The sequence below is a fragment of the Pseudopodoces humilis genome, chromosome 13 (assembly GCF_049639895.1).
Source record: "Pseudopodoces humilis isolate 2021_Gansu_Grassland_sample_001 chromosome 13, ASM4963989v1, whole genome shotgun sequence".
Classification (NCBI taxonomy): domain Eukaryota; kingdom Metazoa; phylum Chordata; class Aves; order Passeriformes; family Paridae; genus Pseudopodoces; species Pseudopodoces humilis.
Genome location: NC_142212.1, coordinates 855,196 through 873,867, shown reverse-complemented (window position 1 = coordinate 873,867; position 18,672 = coordinate 855,196). Strand labels below are relative to the sequence as shown.

The following is an 18,672-nucleotide window of genomic DNA, read 5'->3' as shown; positions in this document are numbered from 1 at the left end:
CAGCTGTTGCTTGGTGTGTCAGCCTGGTGAGATCCCACCCAGGCTACAGCCAGCCGTGGCAATGGGCTTGGAGCTTCTGCCACAGCCCAGGTTGTGCTATCCCTAGAGAGTAGTGGGGAGTTGGAAGGGAATGGGAGTGGGTGCGAGGTAGCTCAGGGGCTTTTCCCAGCTCAATAATGCCAGGTAGGCAAAGCAGGCCATGGGTGCCTCTCCAGTGACATTTACTGAGCTGTGAACAGTGTTAGGGCTGAAGTTTAAATATGTCTCTCTGTACCAAATACAAGCATAGCTCAGGCTTCATTCTAAACCAAAGGAGTTAATGAAGAAGTTGAGCTAAGAAACTCTGTGTTTTTATAGAGGCAGTACTACAAAATCGATGGAGAATTACTTTGACATCGCCTGAAAAGGTTGATAAAAAGGAAAACCATCCCTTATAACTAAAACTACTGTCTTGGAGAAGTTAACATTTTTATGACATTTTTCAGCATGATGAATAATGTCCTGTGTAGTATCATCTGCTGGGTACCTAAGGGTTAACTCTCACAGTTTGGTATGCAAGCAAATGAACCTATAACTAACTGTGTGTGGCTATTGGTTGGAGATCTTTGGAAGCAATATGAAGTGATAATATTTTGCAGCTCCTGCTCCTGCCAGTACCTGGCTTTGTTAGTTTAGCACAAGAGGTGTTTCCTGATTGCTTGTCTGGAACCAGCAAGGCTGCTCTCTTGGTTTCCATCACTCTTTGGAAACTTTTCTCTCGACAGCTTAAACATTTATCAAAATGCTCTACCTGGTGGCTCCCAATTCTTTGTACACAATCCTTTACTGCCAGCACCACTTCACTGGAGAGCCTCCCCTCCACTGGGGAAGGCGAATTTCAGTGGGAATGAGTCACACCTGTCTCCATGTGCATCCACTGTGATGAAGACAAATTCCAGTTGTGTCATTTCTTGTTTTCCCTGCATCTTTTTTATGTGCAGAATAGCTTAAGGCTCCATGACAAAGCCCAAAGCAAGGGGCAGCTTGTCTGAATAACTGTGAGAGTTTAACTCATTGTGTTCCCAAACTGAGGAGCATAATTGAATTCAGTTCCTCCAACCTGTGAGTGTTTCCTGTTTCTTCGGAACTATCACGCTAAACCATAAACTACAAGCACAAAGACCTTCTTAATGCCATCTTTGTTCAGAAGCCCAGAGAATGGGTGAAGATCACAATCCCAAGATCAAAACTTAAACCAGACACTCTGGACATTGGATGCTGGAAGGATTGCATTGATTTGAAGGGGTCAAGGTCAGCAGACATTGCTCAGTTTAGACTTCATTGACTTCACTATTCTGATCCATGCATTGACTGCAGAGATGAACTTGTAGGGTGAAGCAGGGATTAAGGAAAATGATGTTTTTAACAATGGACATCCAGGACATTTTTAATATGTAGCAAAATACCACACAGATCACTATTTTAGAGAGTCCTGACTGGAAGTATCAGTATTTTAGGGGGATTTTTAATTGGTGACCAGAATGTAAAGGAGGTAGATACGATCTAAGGAGAAACATCTGGGTAGTATGTCAAAAGGCAGAAAAATTGCTGCCTCATTTTCTTTCTAAACTTAGTGTCTTACTGTCAGTGAGCACCATGCTGTTTGTTCATTTCCAAAACTTCTCATCATCATCTTTTATTCACTTCTGGCATGAACCTTCCATCCCGTATCTTTTTGGAAAGGAAGATATGTACCGTGGAAAACTTGTTTAGTGATAGGAAGGAAAGCTAGATAACATAACCAACGACTCTTATCTGCAATTCTGTGCCACCACCCCCATTCCCAGCCTATTTCAGCTTCATTCTACAAAGTGCCCAGGTAGGCCAGACAACAAGACTGTTCAGTATTTCACAAGCTAAAATCCATCATGTCCACATGTCAGTTTTGCTTGGACAGCAGCAAGTAACAATCCTAGATAAATTTTCCCTTAATCTCACTATCCCATTTCAGTAAGGATCTAGGAAATCACATTTTCATTTAATTATAGAATATAAAATCACATGTTGAATGTCTTTAAGGCAATTCAGCTATATTCAAATGATAACAAGTGAAAGCACATTAAAAGAAACCAGATTTTTTTCAGAACTATTTTTTCCAGTTCCTTTTTATGACAGATATATAAACTTCCTACATGATGACACTTACTTGGCACTGCATTGATCCAGTCTAATCTAGGTGATAATGTGTCTCACAAGAGTTACTTTTCAAAAACAAGTAGTTTATCAAACACATTGACAGTTATGTTTTCAAATTATTTCCATTTTTTCTGTTAAAATATTTGCTTGCTTTTAAATAGAAAATCCCTCAGAACCAAAAGGAAAGTGGTGCTGCAGGCTGCTGTACCCAGGAGCTGGAACAGCAGTGACCCCTCAATAAACTGCCAGGCCACCTTACAAATAGTGACTCTTTTTCATCAGCAACTGAGAAAGCACAATGTCCACACCAGGACCCCCCATTTCCCAGCTACTTCCAACAGATACTGGGAAAATGCTGCTCTCAGTCTCTTTTCTGATGTAACATTTACCTAAGCATTAAGTTAGAAATTTTTCATTGGAATTTGTAGTTTTCCAACAGCATTTCCTGTGAAGGGGTGGGTGAGGAGGTTTTGCACTGAATGTGATACAGAAAACAGGAACTTTATCCCAGCCATATCCCTTTAAAGCACTGGAAACCCAACCTGAGGCTGCGGCTCCAACTCGGGAATTAATGGTTTTGATTTGCATTTTGATGACCAAAGAGAGATGAAAGTGCAGATCCTTTCTGTCTGGGGAGAGCTGGGTTGTGTTCAGGAGAGAGGTGAGAAGGAGAGGGGTCCCAGGGTCCTGCAGATGTTATCAGATCAGTGGGGAAGGGACAGGGTGAGGGAGGAGAGAACACCTGGAGAGGGCCTGACTCCACAGGGGATTTTGGGGTATCACTCCTCTCAAACCCCTACAGATGCTGAGCTGTCAGTATCAAGGGCTGCCACATCATGCCCACTGTCTCTGCAGGCAGGATCTTGATGGAGGTAAACACAAACTTCAGAGCCTCATTTGCCTTTCATAAAGTGTGATTAGGTTTGCAGAGCAGTCAGAGAGAAATCCTGAGGGCTGGGCAAGCTCAGAGCCTGAGCCACCTGCATGGGATCCACTGGCACAGGTACTTGTGTGAAACCAGAAGGGCTTGGGCAGAAGTTTATCCCAAGAGCAGATAAGGTATTCTCTTAGAAGGACCAGGCACATGAGGAAAGATTCCTGAGGAAGAATTCAAATTTTGAGGAAGAATTTCTTTATGGAAGGGGTTGTTAAACATTGGTAGGGGCTGCCCAGGGCGGTTTGGAGTCCTCCATCTCTGGAGGTGTCCAAGGACACCCTGGATGTGGCACTCACTGCTCTGGGCTGGTGTCAAGGTGGGAATCAGGCTTGGACTGGATGGTCTGGGAGGGCTTTCCCTCCCTAAATGTTTCTGTGGTTCTGAGGTATTGTGACACTTCACAGAGCAGCTCCTACAGTTTGAAAAAAGGCAAGGGTTTGAAAAAAGGCCTTATGGTTTGAGAAGAGCATTAATTAAGTCATGTGAGAATCCATCTCATTATATCCCACCTTTTGAAACCAATTATGTCCTTTTTGTCCCAAGGTCAGCTTTCTTCAAAAATAACAACTATAAAAGCATTCTGTGAAATTTACTTTCTGGACCCAGAAGTGGTGATAAATTGATTTAGTCTACAGCAAGTCATGGAGGTTATCAGAAGTATAAGAAAAATATGCGGGAGAGAATATTTTTTGCTGCATTCCTCTCAGCTTTTACTGGCCCTGCTCTCATTCACTTGCTATTCTGCACAGTGTTAGGCAGTGACTGAAGGGCGCTAGCTTTGTGATTTAAACTACACAACTTGCTCAGGGAGAGAGGAACACATCGCCTTTTTTTTGTCAGCACAGTTTGCACGTGCTGACAGCATTGTGTGAGCAATATGACCATGTGGAAAGTCTAATTAATACTTTTTCTTGTTTGACATACTGGGGAAACTGCATTTCAAAAATAATTTCTGCATATGATCAATTTTTCATAAAGATGAAGTAAAGTGCAACTAATATTTTAGGCAGAAAGTACAAAAATAAATGTGAAACTATGAAGGGCATACAGGAAATGAAACTAACCTCCTGCTTTGGGTAGCATAGGGAAAGGTCAGAGATAGGACACAAAAGATTGAACTTATGAGAGTATAAAATTTCTGAAGTCTTCATTTTTGAGGGTGTCATGACTTCAAGTCTGGAACAAGTTTTTCTGCTCTTTAAAACAAGCCATCCCTTAGTGAATGTAGATGGTGGTGTTAGGAAACCCCACCCAGCTGTGGTGTTGGCAGCAGGGTGTCATTTTTCAGAATGCTCTTGGCTCTCTTCATAACCAGCCCTCAGACCAGCAGGTTGCCTGATTTTCCTGATACACCTATTCCAAGGAAAGTGCAGAGTTGGTTTGATTGATGTAGGTCGTGCTGTGGTGATTCCCCACTCATTTTTTATTTAAAATACAAAAATTCTTGTCATGAGAAGAAGGGTTCAGCCTGCCTGTGGTAGCAGGATTTCTGGGGTAGTTACAGCTCATGGTGTTCAGGAGCAAAGTTGTTTGATACTGACTTCAGATACTCTATTGCACAGATTCACTTATCAAAAACATGAGAAAAAAATATTTTGGCTGCACTTAATAGAATCTTCATAAGATGTTCAGGTGAGGTATCAAAGCCTGTCTGGAATGAGTCACTCACTGTGGGACATAGTCGTTTCCAAGCTCATCCCAGTCAGTTTACCAGAGGAGATCAGTGCAAAATGTGCTCCTACAGAAGACATTTGACAGCAGCTCTGTGTATATAATTAGTGGCCATCCACTGATGGGAATATTTTCCATCTTTTCTGGTTAAGTACACCTTTGCTAATTTTAAACTTGTATTTGAGTGTTTTTTATGCAGTTTCTCACATTTCTTAAATAATCCATAGGATTTGTCTCTGACAGCAGGGTTTCTTTTTTTTCCAATCAAAAAGCACCAAGTATTGTACTGCCCATAGATTTCAGAGCTTTGGGACTAGAACAGTCCTGCAAGTTACTTAAACAGTAGCACCCTTTTGAGATTTAAGATCACACTTGGATAAAAGAAGTGATAGAGACATGTCCTAATAACTTCAGGAGATAAAGTCCTTTTGTTGTCTGTCCAGTCAGTGCTACCCATCCACCCAGTGCCCTTTCCAATTCCTGCTCTCACTCTACACATGATTTGGTTCTCAAGTTATTTTGCTGAAAGATTAAATAATACATGGCTTTATCATATTAGCTTAAAACATTATTTTTATTCAATGAATCCTTTCCAATAGAAAAACAAATGTATCTCAACATTATTCCCAAAGTTTGAGGATCTTTGTCTTGTTTAAGGAGTTACAATTGCCTTTGTAATAATACAAATTACCAATCCTCACCTTCCAGCAGCTGAAAAGGGCATCTCCTCACAGCCCTCCCCAGCCCACAGAAATGCTGTGGCCTCTTTCCAAGCCCTGCCATGTTCTTCTCTGGAGTGAAAATGTCACTAATTTTGCCAATACTTGTACTTTCCTTAACCTTCAGTGAAGGTGTGTGTACAGACATTTGCAGAAGACAGGGATTTCCTGACGCAGGTGATCTGATGTCAGACAAAATTAGGCAAGATCCTGGCCTTGGTGGACAGGAGTCAGTGTCTCAGTAATTACCTGGGCTGAACATGCAGCCTGGGGCTGGGGTTATTCAGGCTGTGGCACTGGAGGGTGCCTGGCTGTGTATGGATCCTGTTCCTATGGGAATCCTGCTGGAGGGAAGATGATCTGGAGGTGGGATGATCTCCAAGTTTGAGATGTAGGTTCTTCAGCACAGCTTTGGCATCGTGGGCTGCAGAGTTCTGGTGGCTGAGCCAGGGCTGGGCAGTGCCTGACCCCTCAATGTGGAGTGTGGGGTCATTGGGGAACTCATCTGCTTTGGTGCTGGGAGCCCAGGACACCCCACTGAGTAACGCAGGACAGACTTGGGGCTGAGAAGAGCCCTGTGTGGGTGTGAGTGGTGTGTCTGAGCACACCAGACACAGAACCAAAGCTCCATGTGCCCCCCAGCAGGGTGGGACACCCAGGACCCCTGGCTGTGCCTGCCCCAGCCAGGCTCCAGGACCACAGCAGGAGCTGGAGCAGCCCCAGCCAGGCTCCAGGACCACAGCAGGAGCTGGAGCAGCCCCAGCCAGGCTCCAGGACCACAGCAGGAGCTGGAGCAGCCCCAGCCAGGCTCCAGGACCACAGCAGGAGCTGGAGCAGCCCCAGCCAGGCTCCAGGACCACTGCAGGAGCTGGAGCAGCCCCAGCCAGGCTCCAGGACCACTGCAGGAGCTGGAGCAGCCCCTGCACTTCCTGGGCTGCTGCTGCCACCCTCCCATGGCCAACCCCACACATTCCTTGCAAAGCTAAGTGGGGAGAGCAAACACGTTGTGCTCCCAATAGCAGAGCCCAAAGGTGCTGCATCTGGAGATAACATCAGCAGGGAGAGCCAGCCCAGCTCTCCCCACACAAACTATTTCCCAGAGGCAAATGGCAAAGGGAGATAGAGGGAGAAACAAGTACTGACAGTTTGCTGTAGGAGCTCAAAGAAAAAGTGGACAAAGCTAAAAGAACTCCAGCTCTTTGTCTGCATGTAATCCAGTTCAGAGCACCCACTGGTGCATACAGATTTACTTCCCATGGCTGACAGAGCTGGATATGGTCATTTGGTAAGAAACAGGGGATCTAGGTTTGAATTTTTGTGCCCTCCAGGCTCTTACATTTTAGGAAAAGTCAGTCTAAATGTACCTAAAGTTTTAATCTAATGTAAAAAGCATGAGCTGCTGGATGATTCCTTCAAAGAAACAAATCCTGAAATAAAAGGTGAAGAGTTCTTCCTGATTTTAACACAGATGAAGTTTTTAAGGGAAGGGTGCTGCTTTTGGCTCACAGAAACCAAGGAAAAGACTGTGGCCTGCTGTCCCTGCCCAAGAATCCCATATTACAGGCACTGATTCATCAGAGGGTACTGAAACAATATAATAGTATTAAAATACCAGCATCCACATATTTATAGTCCAAAATAGAAATAGTGCAAGCACCTGCTTTCAGAGTACAATAAAACCACCAAATCACCACTGCAGGGTTTGCTTTTGCTGAGGCCAGACGGTTCAAGTTCCACGTAGCCCAGTTTCTAAAGGCTGTGGAGCCAATTCGTTGCTTGCTGAGTTTGCAGGACATGGCCCTGAAAGCCCCGAGAGGAGGATGGATTTGTGTGCAAGAACAGGAGCAACAAAAGGGGTTGTGAGCCAGAGGTGGAGAGGCTGGGTTAGAGAGGCAGGTCCAGAGGGGCCAGCTCAGCTGCCGGGTGCAGGGGACAGAAATGAGACAGATGTGCCAGAGAGAGTCCAGCACAGAGTTTGGAACCTCTGGCACCTCTGGCAAGTGCAGAGAAAAGGGAAAGAGAACAATAAACCAGCATTTTCTCATCCCTCTGCTCCTTCCCGTCCCCTTCCAAGTGTTTTTTGACCTCTAGGAAGGACCCCTGGAACTGAGGCTCAAACTTCTGTTCAGGACAAACCAGACCCTTTAATCCCAGCCCGTGGCTGGGAGCTGCAGAGCAGGGCATGGCTGTGTTTGGGGTGCTGTGACCGGGACAGGAGCCCAGCCCAGGACACGAGGCCGCCTGCTCCTGGCTCAGCCCCTTCCCAAGGAGCCCCCATCCCTCAGAGAGTGCTGGCTGCATGGTGATGTGGGATGGTGATGAAATAAAACCAAAAGGCAATTCAGGCTAATTAACCACACTTCAGGAAAAAAACCCTACCTGGATAGATGGCACATGATGTGTTTTGTGTTAATGTTCCAAGCCAATTTGGCGGTTCCCCATGGCAGGCAGGTTGGAAATATCTTGTTGCAAGTTTGAACATCTTACCAGGATGTAAGGCCAGCCCTTTCTACAAGAGCAGTGATTGAATGAGGGCTGAGAAGTGTATCCCTGGCTAGTTTCAATTTCAAAAAAGAGAGCTTTTAAAATGGTACAAATGAGGCTAAAGGAATTTATGTTATTTTTCTGGTTTCTATGCTATAACTCCTTTTCCATCTCCTCATCTATCTTCCAAGTGTCCTGCCTTATGAATGAGTGAGCAATAAAAGAAGAATGCAGTGGCTGAGAAAGAAACTCAAGATAACAAGATAAAGCCAAAGCTTGGGCAGAAGTTAAGATGTAGATCAGAATATGGAATTTTCTCACATCTGAGTTTTAGGGCAGTCATTAGATAGTTTGCTTGAGAAGCTGATTTAAAATCAGTAGCACAAAATGTGACCTAGCATGTGCTGAGTTCATTTGTGCCAAAGGTTTGGACCTGTGCTTTCTGGGGTCATGATCCTGTCTTCAGACCACACGTGCTGGCAATCTGCTCATAGACTAAAATAAAAATAAAGCTATTTCATAGAATCAAAAAATCACAGAACCACAGAATGATTTGCATAGGAAGAGATGTTAGAGTTCATCTAATTCTCATTCCATGGGCAGGGACACTGCTCTGGGTCAGTGCTCTGTCCTAGCCACCCCTGCTCACACTGAGGTTTTCAGCTCGAGGTCCCCACGCATGTCCAGCCTAAGAGCTGGACTTGGCTCCTTCAGGGCAGGCTGCTGTTTTCTGCTGAAAATGGCCAGTGACAGTGTCTGCTCTTTTCAAACACCCCAAACTGAAGGGAGAGGCTGTAACAAAGGGTTAATTCCAATTTCCATATCACTGACCTCCCTCCAGCCTTCCTGGCTGCCCAGGTTTGGAGCTGCATGGATCAGCTGGGTTTTCTCAGGGGAAAAATGATGTGGCCACTCCCTTAGCCCTGATAATCCCTCTGGCTGGGCTTTCCAGTGCTGGGCTCTGCCAGGTTAGGTAGAATTTCATCATCAAAATTATTGTGGCCTCTTTCAAGAAAAAGACAGTGGGAATTAGGTGTGTTTGCTTGTGTTGTCCCAGTGTCACTGCTGCTTGGAGTCAGCTGTGGGGCCCAGGACACAGATCAGGGACTAAGCTGGACTCCAGTTTTATTTGGCAAAGCAGGAGAAGATACAGGGACAGAGTTTCAGGGGATGTGAAAGTATTGGGCACTGGGCAATCATGTTGAAGAAAAGCTGTGCCTGAGGAAGGTCCCATTTGTTCTTCAGTCCCTTGGCTGTGAAGTTAGGCAGAGCTCCCTGCTGAGCTTGCAGTGCAGGAGGGAAATCGGCTCTGCAGGCAGAGCTGGGTCATACTGATGAGCATTTGCTGCCTGGGACAGCAGGGTGACCTGTGTGTGGTGGCAGCTCCCACTGCAGAACAAACCCATCCCTGGGTGTCAGCCAGTGTCCATCCGACAGCCCTGCTATTAATGTATCCTTCTTTGTTCTTCTAACCACAGATCCTGGAGGAAAACATGAAGTTAGAGTGCAAGTGCCACGGGGTGTCAGGGTCCTGCACCACTAAAACCTGCTGGACAACGCTGCCCAAGTTCCGGGAGCTGGGCTACATCCTCAAGGACAAGTACAATGAGGCCGTGCAGGTGGAGCCCGTCAGGGCCAGCCGCAACAAGCGCCCCACCTTCCTCAAGATCAAGAAACCCCTTTCCTACCGCAAACCCATGGATACAGACTTGGTGTACATAGAGAAATCCCCCAACTACTGCGAGGAGGACCCGGTGACGGGCAGCGTGGGGACGCAGGGCAGGATGTGCAACAAGACGGCGCAGCAGTCCAACGGCTGCGACCTGATGTGCTGCGGCCGCGGCTACAACACCCACCAGTACTCCAGGGTGTGGCAGTGCAACTGCAAGTTCCACTGGTGCTGCTACGTGAAATGCAACACATGCAGCGAGAGGACAGAGGTGTACACCTGTAAGTGAGCGCCTGCCCGGGGCTGCTCCAGCCCGGATACATTTGCACATGCACTCAGTGTCCCTGAGCAGAACTGCGGGGAAGAGCTGCTCTCCCCGAGGAGATGCTGATGAGTGGAGGCCTCTCTTCTCTCCTCACGTTTTGTTGCTCATGTGGATACACATTTCAGACTCTCATAAAGTCAGCCGAGAAACAAAAACAAACCAACCCCACCCCGGGCCACCAGACACACAAAAGAGGGAGCAAAGGATCATCTCGGTGAGCCTGCACCTCGAAAGGAAGGAGCGCGGACTGCCCTGCGGAGAGACAGCAGCCAGGGAGAAATCTGGATGTGGCACCGAACTCTCGGTTTGGGAAAGGGATGGTCAAACACTTCTGTGTATGAGAAGCTGGGAGGGGTAGGGGAGAAACCCCTACAAAAGGGCTTTGCACAGGATGGGAAGGACAGAGCCTTCCCCTGAATTGCCCTTGGGAGTGCGTGGATAACACAGATTTAGGCTTCTACACTCGTGAAAAGCTTCTGCTGGTCTTGCCCATCTTTCCACTTCACAGCATTTGCTGCAGCAAGAAGAACTGTGGAAGGGTTCTGTAGACACTGCTTTATCTGCCTTTCTTGTGTGTGTGAGCTGCAGATTTTAGCACAGGGATTTGGGACACTTGGGCATAATAATAACAATATTTAACAATTTATTCAGATAAAACTAATATTAATTTATTTAATTAAAAGAACTTTACCAACCTCTGGAACTATTCTGCAATTAAAGTAGATAGCTGGCTTTCTTTGTGGAATAATTTTGTGGGATCAGCGAGAAAACACTGGAGCTGTATATATTATTCTTGACTAGGATATTTGTATTAGTTGGACTTGCAGGATATGTTCTACAGTACTGGATGTTTAAGGACAAAAGCTGGCATCTTTATATATATGTACATACACAAACACACTGTATTTTGGGGTTTTTGTTTGTTTATTTCCTCCTGTTTGCTGCTAGTTGTCTGGAACAAAAGTGGAGTCGTAGGGGTTACAAATCTTTACCAGTTTTTGTGTTTTGTTTTTTTTTTTTCTTCGATTAAAGAAAGAAGCATTAATAAAATCCTGTTTGGAATATGTCTAAAAATAAGAAAATCCAGACAAAATTCCATCTTTTGGAAAAATCAATCATAGGATAAGAGAGTATATTTTGTAAGAGACTATTTTTATATAAATATTTTATTTATACTATGTCTGCTTGTTCAACCTGTACTTTTTCTCAAAACAGGCATACAATTTGTAATTCTTAGGCTATTTAACAGAGAAAGGGTAATTAGTTTGTGAACACAACAGCAGCAAGCTGGATGCATTCAGCTGCAATTGGTGGATGTGTCAGAAAGCAGGATGAACTTTCTCTCCGGATGTGTGTACAAACTGGCTCTTTTCCTGCAGCTCAGTTTGCAGAATATGCAAAATAAGAACAGGGTATGTAGCATCAATTTTGTCACATGGCTTGAATACATGATTGGTATTAACTGGATGCTCATTTATCCCATTCAAGAAAAAAAAAATCAGAATTAGCTTCCCACATGCGTCAGTCATTAAACTGTGGCGTTATGACTCGCAAATGTGCTGTGTGTGCTGTCAGTTAAACCTCTGCTTTGTGCTGCTGTCAAATCTGATTCCCATCAGGGCAAGACTGTAGACTGTGACTGTAATAACTTGCATGACACATATCGTCTGATTCTCATAGATAGGATACAAAGCTTACTTTTTGTCCAGCTCCTTTTGGCATTTACGTTATTCTTTTCCCTTGCAAAAGGCCAGAGCCCAAAAATCCAGAAAAACATTCGGACAAGTTTAAAGAGGCAAATTTAAAGACTTGTTTTTCAGAGCCCAACTAAGCTGTTTTGCATTCCCTTTGTGATATCTCCTTTTTACCACTGCTGATTTCTTCAGACATTCGAGTGGTAAATATTTCTTTGCATTTAGAATTGTTCTGTTCCTCCTGCTTAACTCATTTGTTACTGATAAAAACCATGTCTAATTCTGATGTTGTTTTTCACTGAGTAAAGAAAGGTGGCCCAGAGTTGCAGATGATATTACACATTGTCTGGGACAGATCAGGTTCTCTCCTCCTTCCAGACTGCAGGATCTCCCCAGTTAATGAGGCAGCAGTGATGGGACTGTCACTGACTCCCTGCACAGCAGCAAGTGCCACCAGGGGCAGGTGGGACAGGTCTGTCCTGTGTGCACTGATCCTTCTCAGGCAAAACTCCCTCCCAACACTGTGAAAACAGAGAATTTCTGAGAAGGGAAACAGAAGCATCACAAAAGATGCTGCAAGGATGACAAGCTACCTGTTAGGACTCGGGTTTTAACTCACTCCTTGTATATATATTATTTAAGAACACAAGCCCATGCAGTACCTAATCCTAGCAATGTATATCAGGGGTTAATGCACAGTTTCTTTGCAGACCTGCCACTTAACACAAAATAGAATTTTTATTCAATGCAGGCACCAGAATGGGGTATCAAAATAAAGTTATTAACGTAATTTACTTTCAAACTTGTGACTTGCCAATTTTCATTGAGTCACTGCTCTTAGTCCTCCTAAATTCCACACAACAAGATTTAAAATGCAACCACATACAGTAGGGATGTTAATTACGACTCTGTATTATGGTTAAATAATTCAGATCTACATTTAATATTGGAATCTTCCCCCCCCCCAATTTTGTATTGGGCTTTGATTTAATGAATATTATATCATAGTTAAAACTGCTTTTTCCTCACTAATTCGAGTTACTTTACAAATTATTACTTTTGCAGCATGTTTTTACCATAGAAAAGTAATGTGTAAAACTCCTGCTTCCTGTAAATTTCCGTATGCAGTGATGTGCCATGTACAGCTAGCAGAATAATTACTGAAGGACAAATATCTTTAAACAGTTTTATTCACAGTAATAAAAACCTGGATGCACAAGGAATCCATTTTGGTACACATTTTCCCTGTATTTTTCAATATTGCTGGTGAGAAAATGGAGAGAATAAAAAGGAAAAAAAAAGTTGATTTGTGTAATAACTAGAATAACAGTTTGGGAACCATGAATTAAAGAGCAAGGAAAACCAAATTCTGCATTCAGCTAGAAACTATTTGGAAATTCGGCTGTGTCATCTTAGGTGGGAGAAATCTGGTCCATCAGAATGTGCCCTGAATGTGGAGTTAATTGGTCATTCGCTAAGTGGACTTGAATGGCACGAAGAATAAACAGGAGAAGGGGGAAGATTTACCGATATTCCTCCCCCCACAACAGCTTGGTCTTTGTGCTCGAGGATAGAAAGAGCTCTGTTTTTACGTGGGGAAGGAGCTCACAATGGCACTGAAATGCACACAACTGCAGGACAATGCAGCCCTCGAAGGAAAATCCATCTTCTCATGTGTGCTGCCAGGGGAGTGCTGGGCACAGGCACAACCTGGATGGGGCTGCAAAGGAAACACAGAGCAGGAGCAGGGGCAGGGAGAGCAGGGGGAAGCAGAAGGGAAGAAGCCTTGCTGCAAGTTGAGAAGCTGTTAATCGTGGAATCTCCCTTCCACATCCCATAGTGAAACGCCAGTTTGTGGAAATGAAGATGTTCTGCCTCAGGATTCCTCAATAAGTTTTAAGGATTTTACCTCTCAGCCTTTGTAAAAGGACAGCTAATCTGAATTGTCAGCTTGATACTAGAAGCACTTACATAAAACATGAATCAGCCCATGATTAAGTTTTCTTTGCTATGTATGCACAAAGCTAACAGAGATACGTCTTTCAACAGTGATAATTAAACTGAAAATATCCTTAAAATATACTCCTAAGTGTCTCATTTGGTAAAGTGATTGTAAGGGGACACAGTAACTTAGAAAAGGTCAATAATGGCTACATACCATATCGCACAAGGCTCTCAGTGACCTCTTCTGTGGATTACAAAACTCTTTTTAGTCAGCCACACTTTAAAATCCATTTGTTAAACAGAAACATCACAGACTGCAGTCAGGATGCACAAATTCAAATTAGGATGCTGTGTAGGTATTTCTGACAATATTTTCACATTTGTCTTTATAACAGACATGAGGAAATATGCACTGTGAATGTCCCAAATGTGCATATTAACCAATACTGTTTCTTGCCCCCAACCTGCAACCAAAGAAGCTGATGGAGCAAGAAGGTCTCCAAGTCTGAACTGCAGGGTGGATGGAAAATTTGGTATGAGTCAGCACTGCCCTGGCAGCCAGGGGGGACATTCCTGTTCTGGGGGGGCACCAGGCCCAGCATGACCAGCTGGGCCAGGGAGAGGATTGTCCCACTCCACCCTGCACTGGGATGGCCTCACCTCAAATATTGTCTGAAATTTTGGTCACTGCAGTATAAGAAAGAGTGTTCAAAGGAGGGCAGTGAAGATGGTCCAACGTCTAGAGGGGCGCTACAGAGAGGGGCTGAGGACACTTGGTTTGCTCAGCTGGAGAAGTGGAAGACTAAGGTCAGAGCTCCCCGGGGGCTGCAGCTCCTCCCGAGGGGCAGCTCTGATCTCGGGTCCCTGGCACAGGGATGGCACCCAGGGAACAGCTGGAGCTGGCCAGGGGAGGGTTAGGGTGGCTATCAGGGAAAGATTCTTTCCCCAGAGGGTGCTGGGCACTGAACAGACTCTTCAGGGTTTGGTCACGTCCCCAAGGCTGCCAGAGCTCCAGGAGCATTTGGACAACGCTCTCAGGGATGCACAGGGTGGGATTGCTGGGGTGCCGTGCAGGGCCAGGGGCTGGGCTTGGTGATACTCGTGGGTCCCTTCCAATTTAGGTCCATGGTCCATGATTCTAACTAGGACACAGAGAAAGACATTTGAAAGATAAACTGAAGGCCTGTAATAGGGTACAGAGGAAAAAGCCTAAGAAGGAAAACCCCTGAAGAAATCAATGCATGGAAAACACATCACTGAGTCCAGCAGGGAACAGAAAGGGCTTGGCAAAATGGACAGATTGCAGCGAGAGCTGAGCCTGCCCTGTTGCTACAACAGCCCATAGTGCAATTTCATTTGGATCAAGCCAAATCAAGTATCTATTCCCTTGAATCAGCAATAAATCTGTTTTGTGAGTAGTTTCTCACACAACATTTTTTTACCTAGCAACTTTTGCACGTGGAAATACACACTATGAACATCACATGCAGCGTATTTTTTTTGCGTAAAATCCTACAGAGGATGTTAAATACCCATCACCTTGAGAAAGAAGTCAATGAAGAAAGACACAGAAGGTCCAGTACAGGTAGTTGTGTTAGATCATAATGCCATCACACAGGACTGGAAGATAGGTCATCTATTAAAAAAAAAAAAAAAAAAAAAAAATTAAAAACACCTCAGAATAATTCCTCTTGGCCTTCTCTAGTGCTGTGATGTTAACTTGCACAAATGTTCTGAGCTGAGGCTGGTTCCAGCCAGCCACTATTATCCCTACAAACAGACAGGAAATCGGGAGACAGAGCCCAAGAGGGTTGGCCAGTGGGCACAAAGGCAGCCTGTGAGAGAATCAGGACTATGGCCCAGATTTCTCAACTTCTGCCATGCTTTTCTTTTTAAGGAACTTGAGCAGTGACTGATTTTCCTCCTTGTATAAAATACGCATCCAGATTTGGGGGTTTGGAAAATTTATTCACTGCATGCAGTGATTTCCCTGCGTGTTCTGGATAGCTGAAGAGAGGAGACTCCTTCCCAGGCTCATTAAATGCTGAGCACACAGTAATTAATATAACCTCCACATTAAGTATGAGTCATGCACCAGGGAAATGGAAGGAACCTGGTCTCATGTTTTGTCTCCTTGAGTCAAGTGATCAGCAAAGCTGGAAGGCAAAGGAGACAGCAGAGCAGCTTTTTGAGGGAGGGGATCTGGACAGCAGCTCCACAGAGGGAACAAACAGCCTCTGGCAAGCGGAAACTCAGCTCAAAGTCTCCACAAAGCAGGGGCACATTGCTCTTATGCCTCAGCTTCAGCACTGGAAGCATAGAAAAAGTAAAGGGAATATTCTAATGGAAAGCATTTAGTAGGACAGTGTTAAAGCACATGGTGTTTGCTGCCACCAAAAGAGGGGGATGTGAGGTGACTCACTGGAGTCAATGAGTTGTACCAACTAAGTACAAATTATGAGAATTAGAACAGAAGCTAAAACAAAAAAATAAATGGATTAAAGCCTTTCTGAGAACTTCGAAAGACAATTTATCTGCTTCTGTCTCTCGTTTTGTGCTCAGCTTGGGCACCTGTCAGAATATTTTGACACTTGCCCATCTTTAGATGTGAGCCACATGAGCTGAATTTAGATTAAACAGTTAAGAAGAAAAAGCATTCCAGAATATATACTGTGTTTATTTAGGCCAGAGCAGCTTGGATGACAGTGTAAAATCAATCAGAGCCTAAAAGGAAGCTGGCAAACTGTCAGTGCCTGGGCACATCCAGGCTGCACTTCCTCAGAAGGACAAGGGAGAGGGGCTGGGAACCTCTTGGTGTTTGTAACATACCCTTGGTTGATATAATAACGAGATGAGATGAGGGGATACACAGACCTGAATTAATGGCTGCACACCAAAGTTGTCATTTTGATGACTTGTTTGGGCAGGAGTGGCAGTGGCCGGGTGATAGATTATTCTCCCTTTATCCTGCCACAATGACATCTGCTTTATTCACAGATCAGCCACCAGTTGCTACAACAACGCCAGTGTGCTTTAGAAAATGTTGTTGAGCTGCTGAGAGAATCTTGGCTACCCATTAGCAAAATGTTAACTATGCAAAACCAAAGAGCATTTCGTTTTGTTGTAGGAAAGAAGTCAATGCTCTGCAATAACTAAGAATGTCAAAAAGAATTTACATTCAAAAAGTAGAGAAGGGCTTTAACCCATGATATCACCATGATTCAAAAATTCCCCTGGTATTCATTAATGAGACATTAGGTCAGAAGAATAGAGAAAATAAATAATGAGTTTTAAAAAGAAAGAACAAATACACTTTCCTCCAAGCAGGTTGTAGTCTGCAGCATTTCAACACATCCACTGCCCTTCACTTTTTCCTGTTCATGGTCTTGGAGTTTTACACAGTAAAACTTTCACTAATAGGGGTTTATTTACTTTTATTTATTTCTTTCCTGCCTGCTTAGCACTCGGAGGAGACAGGGTGCTGGTGAACCATGCCAGGACACTGAGCTGGCTGCCAGCAAAGCCCCTCGCCCCCACTGCAGCACAGGCTGAGAACCTCAGCACCAACCTATTCCTTTGAAAGGCAATTCCAGGGAAGCGTTTGCAGGATGAATGGCTTTGTCGGGCAGCCAGACGAGGCAGCCCCGTGTTGAGGGCTGTGCTGGGGGGGCAGGACCCACGCTGGGAGCAGGTGAGCACCCCTGGAGGGGAATGGTGCAGACCTGTGCTCAAAAGCACAGAAATCCCAGCTGCTGAAGGAGCTGCTCTGAGGAAGAGGCATCCGAGCTGCAATATTTGGAGTGAAATTCCTCCAATTACTAGGAAAGTGCTGCCTGCCATGTCCCAGGTGATTGATGGGAGCTGCTTGCCACTGAGGGTGCTGGTAATCTGTGTCAGGCAGCATCCTCCTCTGAGACAGGATCCCTGCTCCCAGCCCTCTTTGCCTTTGGAACACAATGGCTCTATCCATCTTGGCCATAATTTTTCATCCACTTCAAAGTTAAGTGAATGTAATTCTTAATTTGTTTTCCAAATGACTCCAACAATTTTCTTCCCTTTGTCTCCCCAACAAGATCAGATCGATTTTACAATGTGTTGTACTTCAAATTTAACTTCATTAAATGTTTATAACATTAAGAGGCTAATGACATAAGCCTTGTCTGTGGTACTTATAGGCTTTATGAAGAGACTGAAGACCTGAGAGGGCTGAAGTTCAGATTAATTCTTTGAGAATGAAATTCAACACCTGGTTGGAGCTGTAATACACAAACTACTAGTATTATGTCAGGGCTATCATGTTAATTTAATTTATCAACCATATTTAATGTTGAAGTTGGCAATCTCAGCCCAGCCCACAATAGATCATAGGTGTATTGTTTTCCTGTCACAGTAAATAGGTCCCAAATGCTGATCTAATGATTTCATTACATAACCAAGATCAAGATTTGTTAAGCTACTTATTACTGGAAGAATATATGTGAAAAGTTGCCAGGAGCCATTTTTTGCTACATTCTGAACACATGTTGGAGTCCCCTCCCCACAGTGGTTTCCTGGGTTCTATCTGCCCCAGTTTCATGTTATAATTGCAAAGCCACGGGGTTTAATGAAGAATTCAGCTACGTTTTGCTGCTCACCACTATCTTATCCAACTGCCATCACTCTGGTTTTCCTCCTTGGTCCTGAGCTTGCTTCTCCCAGAGATCCTTCCTAGAGCTGGTGATCTTCAGTCCATGGGAATTAAAGGACATCACACATACTTAGTGTCAATGACAGAGTAGCACTAGTTGAATCATATTCCAATAATTTTCAAGGAAATGCAGGTGAGGAGTGGTTTAGGGGTCTTTTGGCATTTTTAGTGGGTTTTTTTTTGCTTTGTTGTAGCTGCTACTACTACAAGCACTCAAGGCAGCAAGGGACAGGCTAACAGGGGTGTAACAGGGGACCAGTGGGTTGCTTGAAGCTTTTGAATATGCTGGATCATAGAGCTTTACCCAGGAACACCAGCAGACATTTCTGTATCATCCTAAACTTGGATTTCTGTTGCCCTCAGGTCT

At 44.4% G+C, this 18,672-nt stretch overlaps 1 protein-coding gene across 1 annotated transcript in view; it reads left to right on the top strand.

Annotated features, from left to right (window-relative positions):
• Window positions 1-12,480, top strand: part of WNT7A (Wnt family member 7A) — a 34,977-nt gene extending 22,497 nt beyond the window's left edge. Inside the window, exon 4 of the mRNA XM_005532529.2 lies at window positions 9,465-12,480. Within this exon, the coding sequence (XP_005532586.1) occupies window positions 9,465-9,944 (480 nt within the window). The 3' untranslated portion in view covers window positions 9,945-12,480. The remainder of the gene's footprint in view (window positions 1-9,464) is intronic.
• Window positions 12,481-18,672: the final 6,192 nt, after the last annotated feature.